General features: G+C 26.0%; 1 protein-coding gene across 1 annotated transcript; it reads right to left on the minus strand.

Moving 5' to 3' along the window:
• Positions 1-383: 383 nt before the first annotated feature.
• LOC126896705 (myotubularin-related protein 13) lies at positions 384-13,777 on the minus strand. The gene is made up of 33 exons (XM_050669677.1): positions 13,545-13,777; positions 13,299-13,384; positions 12,972-13,127; positions 12,766-12,900; positions 12,481-12,700; positions 12,175-12,416; positions 11,803-12,114; positions 11,533-11,736; positions 11,290-11,471; positions 11,122-11,230; positions 10,842-11,048; positions 10,636-10,749; positions 10,422-10,571; positions 10,259-10,361; positions 10,009-10,198; positions 8,884-9,136; positions 8,484-8,813; positions 8,246-8,421; positions 7,960-8,147; positions 7,670-7,892; positions 7,175-7,371; positions 6,730-6,946; positions 6,009-6,219; positions 4,712-4,857; positions 3,723-4,261; positions 3,515-3,654; positions 3,277-3,458; positions 2,773-2,920; positions 2,483-2,704; positions 1,646-1,802; positions 1,386-1,583; positions 1,242-1,324; positions 384-1,163 (listed from the first exon to the last, which is right to left on the minus strand). The coding sequence occupies exons 1-33, from the start codon at positions 13,597-13,599 to the stop codon at positions 1,071-1,073; spliced, it is 6,168 nt and encodes a 2,055-aa protein (XP_050525634.1). The 5' UTR covers positions 13,600-13,777; the 3' UTR covers positions 384-1,070.
• Positions 13,778-13,790: the final 13 nt, after the last annotated feature.

Here is a 13,790-nt window from a genome sequence, read left to right on the forward strand (position 1 = left end):
ATAGTTAGCAAACCACTCTGTATGCCATATTAAAAAAGTATTATGTACATATAAATAATATTAAATTAATATAATTTCATCATAATAAATTATTTTGGTCAGTATATTAGTACTATACTCAGGATCAGCATTTAAATTTAAATAAATTAAAAATGTTGAATATAATAAATAAATTTATTATATTGAATATTTAAAGCAATAATTTTAATAAAAATACATTTTTTTTTTTATAAAAATTGAAAAATTTTTTTATAAAAACAAATTGTATAAATTAAGAGAAAGTAATTTTATTTTCAAATAAATAAGTTTATTAGTGATAGGAATAATTTGATTTATATCAGTCATAGTAAGTGTCATTTACATGAAATAACAAACATAAAACATTTAAAAAATTGGTATATATTTTAATTGTATACCTCTAATTTAACCAGTAACTAGTAATAACTTATTATAGATTATTATAAAACAACCAAGTGGAAAAATGATCTTCACAAACACTGCCGGTAACTTATTTAGGAAAGTAAATATCTCAATTTAAAGTTGAGAGAATTTTTTGTGCATTTTCTTTATCTAATAATACATAAAATTTAAATACATATACAAATTGTTTTTATAAATTATTGAACATAAAAAAAAAACAAGATATAACAAAAATAAACATAAACATAGTAACAGATATGACTCTGTTGAAATTTATGAAGTCATGATATTTAGAAGTTGAATTATAATATGACTTATATTTACACCAAATTTTAAAGTCTTTTAAGTATAAACAATAAATAATAAATAAGAAAGACTGAAAAGCATTGGATTAATAAAATTCATATCAGAAATGTGAATGTAAGAGTAAGATAGTATTACAACTAAAATATAAAAACAATTAAAAGAATTTGTGAAAAAATAAATAGTAATAATATGCAAAACTATCACATTTTGTTTAAACTTAATGATAAGACCATATAGTTTTTTATTTATATAAATAAATTGGCCATTTCACTAAAATTAAATATTTATTACATTTTACCAACAAAAAACTATAAAATAAAACTAAATATTTTGACACCAATCATTTATTGTAAGCAGGCTTGGACTTTTTCAATCCATTCTTGTGCAGTAGTCATATCACTAGCGCAAAAATTGTATGTTCTTCTGTTAGTACGCAACTATAAGAAATATTATTTAAATATAAAAATGTAGACTAGATAAAATACAAGACATATTCACTTTAATGAATAACTTACATCGAAGAATGATTTGTCATCTGTTTTCTTTGGTGCACCCGGTGATGGATTAGCTTGAGTTACTGACATAACCTCAGCAAGATCTAAAAAAATTATTAAAATAAAATACACACACATTTTTAAAAAATTTTAAATAGTTATTACCAATGTATCCTTTACAGTGAGAATCATCCAATGAGTCATAGTATCTAAGCTGATGTTTAATAGAATCTAATACAAACCAACGCTGTTTCCATGCTTTTAATAGTGCACCACGTTTATATAAATATCCTTCATGAGTTCTATTTTCAGCTACATTTGAAGAAAACTGTTCATAGTACTGTTGGTGGATGCCATTCATATCTTAAAGTAGACAAATATTTTTACATTTAACGAAAAAACTATAAATAAATATTCATAATTACTGGAATTTACTGAAGCCGTATCACTACAGTTTCTATTACTATTTTGGTTGTTCAAAGTTCTATCCGATACAGATTTATATTTTGTGCAACTCTTTGGAACATTTTCTGAACATTTTTCATGGCAACTATATCCACAATCACAACATCTCATACCAGTCTAATTAAAAAAAATAATGATATGTATAAATAGTAATAATAAATAATTATTTACATAATATAATTTATTTTTTGATGAACAATTTACTAAAAACATAAAAATGTTCATAAATTTAATTAGTTATTAGAAATAAAGGTTGAAAATAAATTTAAAAAATAAAAGGATATTTAAACTATTAAAACTATTTAATTTTATTAAGGCATAAACATTATTATAAAGCCCCACACATAATTTTTTGTGTAAACTAGTTTGTATTAGAAAGTGCAGGAAAATGGGCACAGTTTAATTATTAACAGAATCAAACTGACATAGGGCTTATTCCTCACTAAAAAATTAAAGCTGTCTGTATAGTTTATATTTATACGTAAAAATATAATTTTTCGCAAAATATTTATAATAATTAATACATGAAACATATAGCTTTACCACAAATATATATGTATATATGTATTCTATACAGAATGATTTTTTTATCATAACCCACTCAATTACTTATAGAATAAAAATAATTTAAACATTTTTTTGGTTATCTTTAATTACATATTATTCTTTAATTATTAGCTATGTAATACTCTATAAGTTCTTTCCTTATGCCTAGTTATATATACATTATTTAAAAAATATTTTTAAGCCTCACTAACTTACAATGAAACTTTGATTAAATATTATGTATTATTCACCTTAACTGGGCCCCAAAGAAGGCTAGAACAAAAATCACAATAAGTAGGGGTAGTAAAATTATATTTTTCAAAACGATGCGGATGTGAATGAGGAGGGTTTGAGTCAACATTTGATGAAGATGTATTGTTCATTTTGCCTCTCATAAGAATTTCTAAAGTTGATCGTTTGTGCAATAATCGTCCATGGTATCTAACTAGTTGAGTACTAAATGAAGAATTACGCTAAAATAATAAATAAAAATTTCATAAAAATGTTGTTAAACTATTAATTCTATTTAATTTATTTAAACCTTTAATGAGTCAGTCTTGGGTAGTTCTAATTTATCCCAAAGAACTTTCCACTTTTGAGGTAGAAGTCCTAGTTCATTTTCAAGTTTATGAATTTCATCTAATAAGTATTTGAAAGCATCTGGAGTATATCTTTCAACAATATGATACCTAAAATATAAAGTTAATTATAATAAATTAAAGAAAAACCAACAAATAATTCTTTTAAAAATAAATTTATAACATTCCACATTATTTAGACTAAGTTTTATTCAAAATATTTATAATAGTTTCAAATAATAGACAGGATGGTTTATAATGTTTTAACGTCTTTAATAACTTTTGGTCTACCAAATATTTTGTGTTACTTTTTTTAAAATATTTGCTGGATCAAAAGTTATTTTAAATATCAGAATATTTTGGACCACTCTGTAGATAAATAAATTTTATTTATATGTGCTAAAATTGCTATATATTATACAATTGTTTTATTTTAAAATATAAAACATTTTATTGAAACATCATACCCTGTTGTAATAACTTTTCTCAATGTTTCTCGAGGGATGCCATCAGCAGCTTCAGCTTCTTCTTCTTGCTGCATATCCATTTGTATTATTTCAAGATCATAACTTGGACCATGAGCTAATTCTTCATTTAAATAATATTGCCATATATTTAAGTTAGGTAGTGACGATTGTGGTCTTAAAACCTGAAATTTAGATCATATTTAATTTATTCATGTATCATAATTTGTTTGGTTCATACTGATTGTTCTATAATTGGATTATACATAAAGTTATAAAATATTGATGTGCGAGCATTATATTTTTCAATATAATCAAATACAGACTGTCCTAAATTCGGTATGTAACTTGATTGAATATTATTACCAGCTAAACGGCCACCTACAAAATCGAAAAATTTAAAAATATTTTTAATTTCTGTTAAATTTAATAAAATGTATGAATTTTACCTGGATATACAATATCATCATCAGAACCAGTATCTACATTTTTGTGATGAGATGTTAGGGATCCTCGTTTATCTTCTACAGCAGCAACTCCGCATTCTACTCTTTCTAATTCACAGTCTAACAAAAATGTTCGAAAACGACAAGATACTGAATGATAGGCCAGAAAACGTAAATAATAGTCATTAAACTCAAATGATAGTGGAAATTGGCTTTGTATTTGATGCACAATATCAAGAAATTGTAGGAAAGTTGGTGCAAAACCAGATGCTTGTGACGCAGTAGCTAAATTACTGCGGTGACTAAAACGATGTCCAAATGCCAACCATTCTTTTTCAATTAACACTCGAAATCCTTCTATAGTACGATAATATGGATCCATGCACAATTGAGCAATAGATGAAAGTTGACAAGTAATATCCCAACCTTCCTCTAAACACAACATAACAGAAGAACCCTGTACATCGATAAGATCTACAATAGCTCCTGATAATTGCATAATATTTCTCAACTGCTGCAACCAGTCAGAACATTCAATCATTCTGAAAATTTTTATTCATATGCAATACTACAAAATAAGGAATATATATATTTTTTATATTGAAGAATATTCTGAACATTCTTTACATACGTGGACACATTTGGTAATAACATGATTACAAATTGTATTATAATTTATTTAATTTGGAAATTTATAATAAATGGCAATATAAAAAGTAAACCTTTAGAAATAAGGTACAGAATAAGAGAAAACCCTCTTTAATTATACACAAAACCTACATTTTATACAAAAAATTCTTTTAAGCTTTTATGGGCTATAAGACTGGAAAGTTCTGGGTATACTACAAGAGTATTATTCTATTCAGAATTATCTCCAAAAAAAAAAAAAAAAACACAAATTTATACACTTAATTATTTATCATAAAAAGTAGCTAAAAAATTTTATTTTAAATACTTATAATTTTTACATTAAAATTAATATAAATACTAACTTGTAAAATGATTGTTCAGGTTCATTACTTGTAGAACTAGGTACACAAGCTCGCATCAATTTTTTAAATGAAGTTTTGCTATGACGAATATCAGCATATTCAACAGGAATAAAATCAATTTTCATAATAGAATCACCTTTCATACCCTTAAAAATTATTTCCAGAAAAAAAAAAATGAATTAATAATAAACATTTAAAATTTTTTTTATATATCTTATAGATTAGTAATTATATACTACAATGGTACTAATCTCCATCAATAGACAGAGTGTAAATCTTACAAACCTTAGCTATAGATTTAAATGTTTTTTTAAAAAGCTGTAAAATAAGGCCTCATTTCTCTTTTTAATCTTCAAAATTGTTTTTTTTTTTTTTTTAATAACCCACCAGAGAGTTTACAAAGAAAAACAAATTATATCCCAATATTACCACAAAATTCTCAAATAAATTGATGAGTCACTCTATTTTTAATAACAAATAATCTTATATGACATAACATCAAATAATAATTTGTAAATAATAAAAATAAAATAAAAAGAAAGGTTATTAAAAAATTATTAAAATTAATTTTATTAAATTGTTGTTTCTTTAATAAAACCATACAATTCATTCTAACCATTAATATTGCTGTAAGTACTACTTTTTATTTTAAAAAATTAATAAAATATTGTAATTTGATGTATTTTAAGTTTTTCAACATGAAAAACCCATCAAAATTAAAAATAAAATTTCCCGTCAATTTTCAAAACAAAATGATATATAACACGAAAATGTTTGAAAGTCACTTTGGTTAGCTATTAATAACTATTTAGAATCATCCATTATAACTTAAAGGTACGTTAACTTTATTTTTTTAAATAACACATACATATTTAATTAGCTTATAAAATAATTAAGAAAATAATTAGTTAATAACAACTTTTGAAGTAGAATTTTTCAGAAGTTAAATATTCAATTTTTAAATGAAGACTATAGGCGAGATGTGAGTTATGTTATTTTTTTTACTACTCATCACTCTGATAAAAAATATTCATTATTCTTGAATTACTGTTTCAAAATTTGTTATCAACCAGTCATTTTCTTAGTCTTAAATTAGGCTAGCCCAGCCTAAACTGATATCTATTAAGTTGTAAAACATTAGGAAATATAACAAAATATAATTCATTTTTTGTATATAACAGAAGTAAAACCTAGAGTATTTCAAGTTAAAATAAGCTCTAAAATTTACAGTCAGACTTTATTTTTAAGTAATACATTTTATTATTTACATAAACACTACTGATAATCTTTATTTTACCTTCATTTGAGTTTTGTCTCCTAGTATATACAATGCAGCTCTATGAAACTCAGGCATATCATCAGCATTAGATTCCTGATCTGGCATGCATGACATTTCTTGATTTTGAAACATATTAGAATGAAAACTATTTGATGTTATATTAATGTTGTTTTCTTTTACTGATCCCCAACGACCAAATGTTTTGCTACCACTAGATCTATTTAGTCCTCTATACATAAAGTTGAAAAAAAAAATTAACTATATTTTAAAAAAATTGTATTTAATTTGTGATTATAAAAATAATTCATAGTAAAATAAGCACTAAAACTTCTTGGGATTATTACAGGTCTTTAAGACCTATTACTGTAACAATACATTTTCTCCGATCTTCTCTGTTTTTTTGCTATATTTTCTGCATTTCTTACTCCCAAGTACTAAAACTTCTATCATCAATAATGCAAATAGTTTTATTATTACCAATGCTTCATCCCCATTTTCAACTAGGTTTTCTGACAGCAGACTGTCAAACATAACTATTTAGTTCATATGTTTGTTTAACAGTAAAAATAACTATTATTATTATTATTATTATTATTATTATAATAACTATTATTATTATATTAGCATATTAATAATATAAAATACCCAGAGAGAAACTAACTTTTGATAAAGATACAGAAAATTTTAATTATATTAAAAACTAAAACTAGAAAGTAATTAACAATCATAATAAAATTACCTAGATATTTTGGAGAATTGTTTGGATCCCCGTGCATTATCTTGCGATATAATGCTTTCATCAGCAGCTAATAACAGAGAATTAATGCTGAGACTACTGCCTGATAAACCCCATGCTGCTCCACTACGTCTAAGATTTGATAAAGGTGTTGAAGCTACAATAGCCGATAAGTAACGTTCTTGTTCAATGGATGAGTTTGTTTCAGAATTTAGTGTACCTAGATAAAGATAAAAAAAAATGTCATTAATTCAATACAAAATTTCAAATGCTTTTTAAAAATTAAATTGAGAGTGAAGAAACAACTGTAGTATACTAAATACTATAGAAAATTTGTGATTAAAAATAATAAATTATTAGCTGAAAAACTTATTTTCATGTAAATACATAAGAAAATATGAAAAATAATTTTAGAGTAAAAAAATTTTTAATTTTCATCTTTATATACCAGCAGATGACGGATGTGTCGATTTCAACATTCCTATGATATTTTTCCCATGGTATCCAGCACCTCGAAGTAATAAAGCTGATGTCAGTTGATGACGCCATGTTATTATTGGAACTCTACTATGGCGATAATTTCGATAAAATCTTCGTATACTATCATCTGATATTGATGATGGAATAACCCAAAGGGCTGGATAGCTAAATATTACCAAAATCAATTAGTTATACTAATTAATAATATAAAAATGGTATGTTACAACCACAGGGTTGTAATGGTACCCATCTAATTTCAGTTAAAGATGGACTAGAGTATTTTTGAAAAAATCAGAGTTCAAAGAATTTTTTTATGTTATTTATTTAAGAGTTAAAGTATTTTATAACAACAATTGTTGTTATAACTATTAACTGCAATCATTGTACAATATGATAACTAGATAATAATAATAATAATAATAATAATAACTGTTATGTTATTATAATAAGAATAAATGTATACCTTCGACACATAAGATAGGCTGAATTAAGAGATGTTATTTTAAATGGTTCTTTGGTATGACTTTTTTGGCCTAATGTATTTGAACTTGTGTTTTTAGGTGTTAGACCAAGACGCATCCAGTCTCTAACATAACTTCTTTCAGATATTCTTTCCAGTGTTTTGGGATCTGATACATTAGATACAATACTTGGGTTATTTAATGGACTAATGTCAAATTCGTTCACTAAAAAATTAAAAATTGTATGTTTAAAATTAAAATAAAATGTGTGCAATATATCAAAAATACTTACTAGATACATCATCAGAGTTAATAAAAGGTGGGAGAGTCATCCGACCAGGTGTGGTTAGATACTTATTACTTTTATTTATAGAATTAGATGATACATTAGGCAAAACATACTTGTGACGTTTTGACGAACTTTTTTGTTTAAATCCAGCTTTTCTAGCTGTTTTCATTAGTGTTTTTTTAGCAAAACCCCTGTTAAAAATACAGTGAAAAGTATTTATATAAGTTTTTAATGCAGCTAAGATAAATATTAGCATAAAAATAAGAATTTTTTTAAAATCATTCATTACCTTAAAGTAGCATTTTTTTCTTTATCATTGGTTATAGGCATTTCATAAATTGGAACTTGTCCTGTAAATGCAAAATGGTTAAATACATTGGGTGGATGACGTACTTTATGAATAAACTTTCGGAAACATTCAATATCCTCAGCATTAACTTCTTCATCAAATGCTACTTTTATCAGCTTAAAATTATATCTTTTAATATTTAAAATAACTTTTTAAAAATATATTCATATGAAGTTACCTGGAAAGTGCAAGACCTGAATTGATGACCTTCTTGTAGCCATTGGTCAAGATGGGCCAAATATTGGACAGTAATACGTTTTTCTTTAGTTAAAGATGTTACAGGAAATGCTCTTATAACAACTTGTTCACAAGCAAATGGATCTAATGGAGTCCCTTTAAATACTATACGATAGTTGGTTATAAAAATTGCTCCTTCAGCTGGTAAAAGTGGAGGACCCCCTATTAATCCCCCTAATCCTTCTTCTCTTCCATCTGGTAGTAAGTAAACTCTTAAACCATCCATTAATGGTTCTTCACCTGGCAGCATATTTGGTGTCAATATTTTGGGCTTAAAATAAATAAAAATAATTAATAATTATTATTGTTAAATTTTGTTGCATTTTAAATATTTAACTCACCTTTTGTATAGGTGGTAAGCGTTTAGATTCTCTACTAACACCATCTAATGTTTCAATATGAATATGAACTACACCGGGGATCATTTGATGTAAAGAACGAATATGTTCTTCACTAACTTCACCTTCAGTACAAACTTTGTCAACAAAACGACTAACCATTTTAATGACTTTATTGCCAATTTCATTGGGTTCAGGTTCAATAAAACCATTTTCAATATCAGATTCACAAATACTTCCTGATCTATCAACAGCACTATAAATAAATTTATTATTAATCAAAAGATATAAATAAATGAAGTATTTAAAGAAGAAGTCAAAGAAGCAATAAGGGATCTTAAAAATTGGAAGGCATGGGATTCTGACAGCATTCCATCAGAACTTATAAAGTATACTGGAGAAAATATCATATTAAGTATGGGAGGAAAAAATAATGTCAGACAGTTGGAACAAAGTAATAATCATATCACACCATATGAAAGTTGATATAATTGAAAGCAAAAACTTTATTATTCTATAACTCAGTATATAAAGTTTTCTCTTAAGTACTATTAAACCAGTTATTCTGTATGCAAAAGAATGCTTAGGCTAATATCAGAGTGAGTTCCATAAAGGTAGGTCAACTATTAATTATAAAGCGCATAGTGGAGAAAAAATGGCAACAATAAATAGGTTTTTAAAAAGCTACAGAATAAACTTGTTAGGACATGTAATGCGATGGACTGAAGAGGCAGGAAGTAGATAAGTACTGCAGTGGAAGCCTAAAGAAAAAAGATCGAGGGCTTGCCTTCAGAACTGATGAATTGAATTTGTGGATAAAGATTTAGAAAAATTGAAAGAACATAATTAGAGAAATAGTACAGAAATAAGACAGGTGAAATTATTTGGCGATAATGGCAAAATGTCTTGAAGGGTAATAAAGCCAAAAGAAGAAGAATCAAAAAACACTTACATCTACCAGGGTTGTTAAAAAAATATGTTTAAAACATAAATAAACAATTTAAAAAGTTCCATAAGACCAATGTAAATGTTGATATTTTTGGTGATTTAAACATAATTTTAAACAAGTGTTTAAAATATAACAGGTCTGATATTTACTCATATAACATAAATTATTAATGAAAATACCTATTTGTTATACTATTTGATGTTCTTTCGTCATCTATAGCTTTATTAGTTGTTTGATAATTTGATGAATTTTTAATATTACTACTACCAGCATCTAATGGAACAAGTAAATAAACCATTCGATTGGCATAATGAATTGCTTGGCTATATAATGTAGATTCTTCACTAGATATGTATTCTTTGAGTTTGTCTACATAAAATAATGTTTTTAAAATTGAATATTATTATTTAATAGAATATAATTGGTTACCTGAATTATTTGATGGACGTAACCTCATTTGCTCAGCTGCTATTTCTAGAGCGGATGGTTCTTGAGATCTGCTGTATTTATCATGTAATAGATGATCTTTAATCTTACGTAAAAAAAAATTAGAATACCATAAATTATTGTTAAAATTTTAATTTCAACTTACATAACCATCACGAGAATTAGAAATATTTACTGATGAAGACCGTTTATGATTTACAATACTATTATCTGAGTATAATGATCTTATATCTCTCTGAACATCTAAATAATAGGCAGACTCCCAAAACATTTGATTTTTCCAAACTGCATGATCCTACAAAAAGTTACAATTAAAATATGGTAACTTGAAAAATATACAAAATAACAGAATTACTAACTTGAATACAAGTATATGCAAATTGTATTACACCTGTGCACAATTTACGACAAAAAGCAGTTGCCAAAGGTAAGAGAGCAGCTGCTATGCCAAATTCATCCATAGGAGACCCATCCTAATAAAAATTGAATTATTAATTTGAAATTTACCAACTAATAATTACAATAATTTTATAAAGTAAAATTGTTGTCATAATGAGTAACTTACTTGTAATGCACAATTCATTAATCGTACAACTAAATCAAACTGTTGATGCTCTAACATGGCTTTATTACCTTGTACATGTTGTGAAAGTTCAGTACATAAAGCCAATCTTGCTGCTCGGCATTTTAGGGCTCTTAAAACAGCAGGAAAAGTTTTGCGAGCGTCAGAAATTTTATTTTCAAATATGCAATTAACACAATTACGTAATACCTACAAATATCAAAAAATTAAAAAATTTGTGGCCAATAAAAATTTGATTTAAAAAAAAAATGAATGTAAATACCTCTAATCGTCTAGCAGAATTACTAAAAGTTGTTCTTAAGTCATTACAATTAGTAATAGGTGGTCCCATTGGTACTATTCGTGGTGGAGCTGGTCTGATAGATGAAAGCCTAAATATTTGCAAATTATGTTGATAAATATTTGATCATACTTTAAAATGTTAACTTACTTATAATTTAAGTTATTTTTTGCTAAATTGTCATTAATAATAGTTTGAACATGATTTGGATCAATTTTAGGAAAGGAAGGCTGATGAATACGAGTAAATGCTCCTTCAGGGGGTTTTAAAATTTTTTGAACATATGGTTGAGGATTAGGATTTTCATTTAAGTACAAAGCTTGGGCTAGATCCTAAAAAAAACTCTCATGGTTAAGTTACTAACAAAATTATGATATAATATATGGATCATACTTCAATATGAGTTAAAATCAAACGTCCATCATCTAAAGTTTCACTTCTTAGAAGTTCATTCATGTTACAATACAACTCATCCCACTGATCACAAGATCGCCAAGCTGGACCTCTTTCAGCAACAAAACTATTGAAGAACATACAATCTAATACTCTTGTTGTAAATTCATCATCCATCAAGCATCTCTCTCCTAAAAATGCAGCCTACAAAAATTATTAGAATTGTAAGATATTAAGTCAAATTTTATTATTAATTGATGAAAAATTTACTTTGTGGAATGTTATGACAGGTTTTGGATGAATTCTAATTATTGTCAAACAAGACCTATACCCTTGAAAAAGTTGAGCAAATGTTCTCATAAAAACTGCTCTAACTTGTTTATCAATTATTGTAGGAGGTGGTGGTTGAACAGTATTGGAATTTGGAGGAAATGCATGATCAGCACAACATAATTCAGGTTGTAGTACTAGACTTAAACAGTCTTGAGTCTGGGTTAACAATGGTTCAGGAAGAAGTGGAAGACTTATACCATCAGGTACAAGAATATTACCTCCATCCAAATCAGCTACTATGACATCCATCTAAAACATAATATAAATTTTATTTGCAAAGTAAAATTTTAATTTATGTATGTAAATTACTTGTTCAGAAACATCAGTTTTTAAAGATGCATGAATTCCCATCAAAAATGGAGTTGGAGTTGATAGAACTTCCACTAACCCAGCTGGTAGTAATGGAATATAAACATGACTATATTTAAAAGGATACATTAAAGCTGCAAGAGCTGAACAACTTTCAGTCAACCTGGTATAACTTCTAGAAGTTAATAAAACTTTGTGTTCTGTCATAATAGCACAAAATAAAACCACAACATTATGAATACCTGTACAATGTAACTATTTTTAATATATGAAAAATTTTTTTTTAATGCGTACAAACATAGTTACCAAGTTCTTGAAATAATAGATAAACTGAACTTTTAGTGACAGGTAATGTAGAGGATAAAGGAGGTTGTAAAGCTTGTCTATCTCCTGCACCAATACTAAATCGTACTTGTGGCCCTCCAGGTTGAGGAACTTGTATACAGCCTAACATATTTCCTATTAAATTTTCTAAAGGTGTTTCAACATTATCTACATAAACTGTATATATTATTCCCAAACAATTCTATAGCAAAATAATATATATAAACTATAAAATCAAGTATAATAATTTTTTTAATAATATATTACTCTAAATGTTTCAATATAATCTAATCTTGATACTAAAACCAAACATTTTGGAGCATACATAATACTATGATGTTTTCTCTGATTGGTGATATTATTTTTAACAAGGGCTATATTTTCAACAACTGTATCTTCATCCTTAAATGAATCCAAAACAAGAAAATATTTAATTTTAAAATTTATATTTTGATTTAATTGATGTTACTTACTTCATCAACAGGTTTACTAGGAATAATGGATACAGTTTCATTGAAACACAAACATGCACAATAATGTCGTTCTGCTTCAACATCAGTAAGAACAAAAACAAAAAAACGGGGTTCTTGCCTTTCAGATGATAAAGACCACCCTTGTGGTTGACAAAACTGAAAAATAAAAGAAATAGATAAATACTAATTTAAAATTTTGAAGCCAAAATTTGCAATAAAATTGAAAAAACAAGTAAATTTAAATTAAATTCAAAATTTTTAAATTAATATAATAAATTGTATAACATTGTTTATAAAAAAAAAAAGATTTTCACAAAGAAAAATTACCCATTCAATTCCATCAATAAAAGGTGTATCACTCCAGTCTTTTTCTGGAAAACGTTGCACAATTATTCCTTTACTAGTTCCACTTCCTGCAATACAATGAAAATTTTGATGAATTGAATACTATTAATAATTTAATTATATTTTTTTAACTAGATTATGGAAAATACAACATGAATACTATTAAATACTATATTTAACTATGTTTAATAAAAATATTAATAAGTATTAATATTATTAAGTACTTACGCTCTTTTTCGTGATCATAACCAACGATCACAAAATAATCTGCCAAACGAGACATTGTAATCCAATTTTACAATATTTACACATCAAATGACAGGATAAAAAAAATGTTAATTAAAGTCACATAATAAGTTAGTAACATATTTATATTAGTAACTTAATAATAATAAATAAAAAATTTACAAAAAATCTTAATTTTAAAAACCTATTATTGTTATGTAAAACTTTTTTTGATCTTAAATGATACGC

This window comes from Daktulosphaira vitifoliae, unplaced genomic scaffold, assembly GCF_025091365.1.
Source record: "Daktulosphaira vitifoliae isolate Bord-2020 unplaced genomic scaffold, ASM2509136v1 Scaffold_1, whole genome shotgun sequence".
In the NCBI taxonomy this organism is placed as follows: Eukaryota; Metazoa; Arthropoda; class Insecta; order Hemiptera; family Phylloxeridae; genus Daktulosphaira; species Daktulosphaira vitifoliae.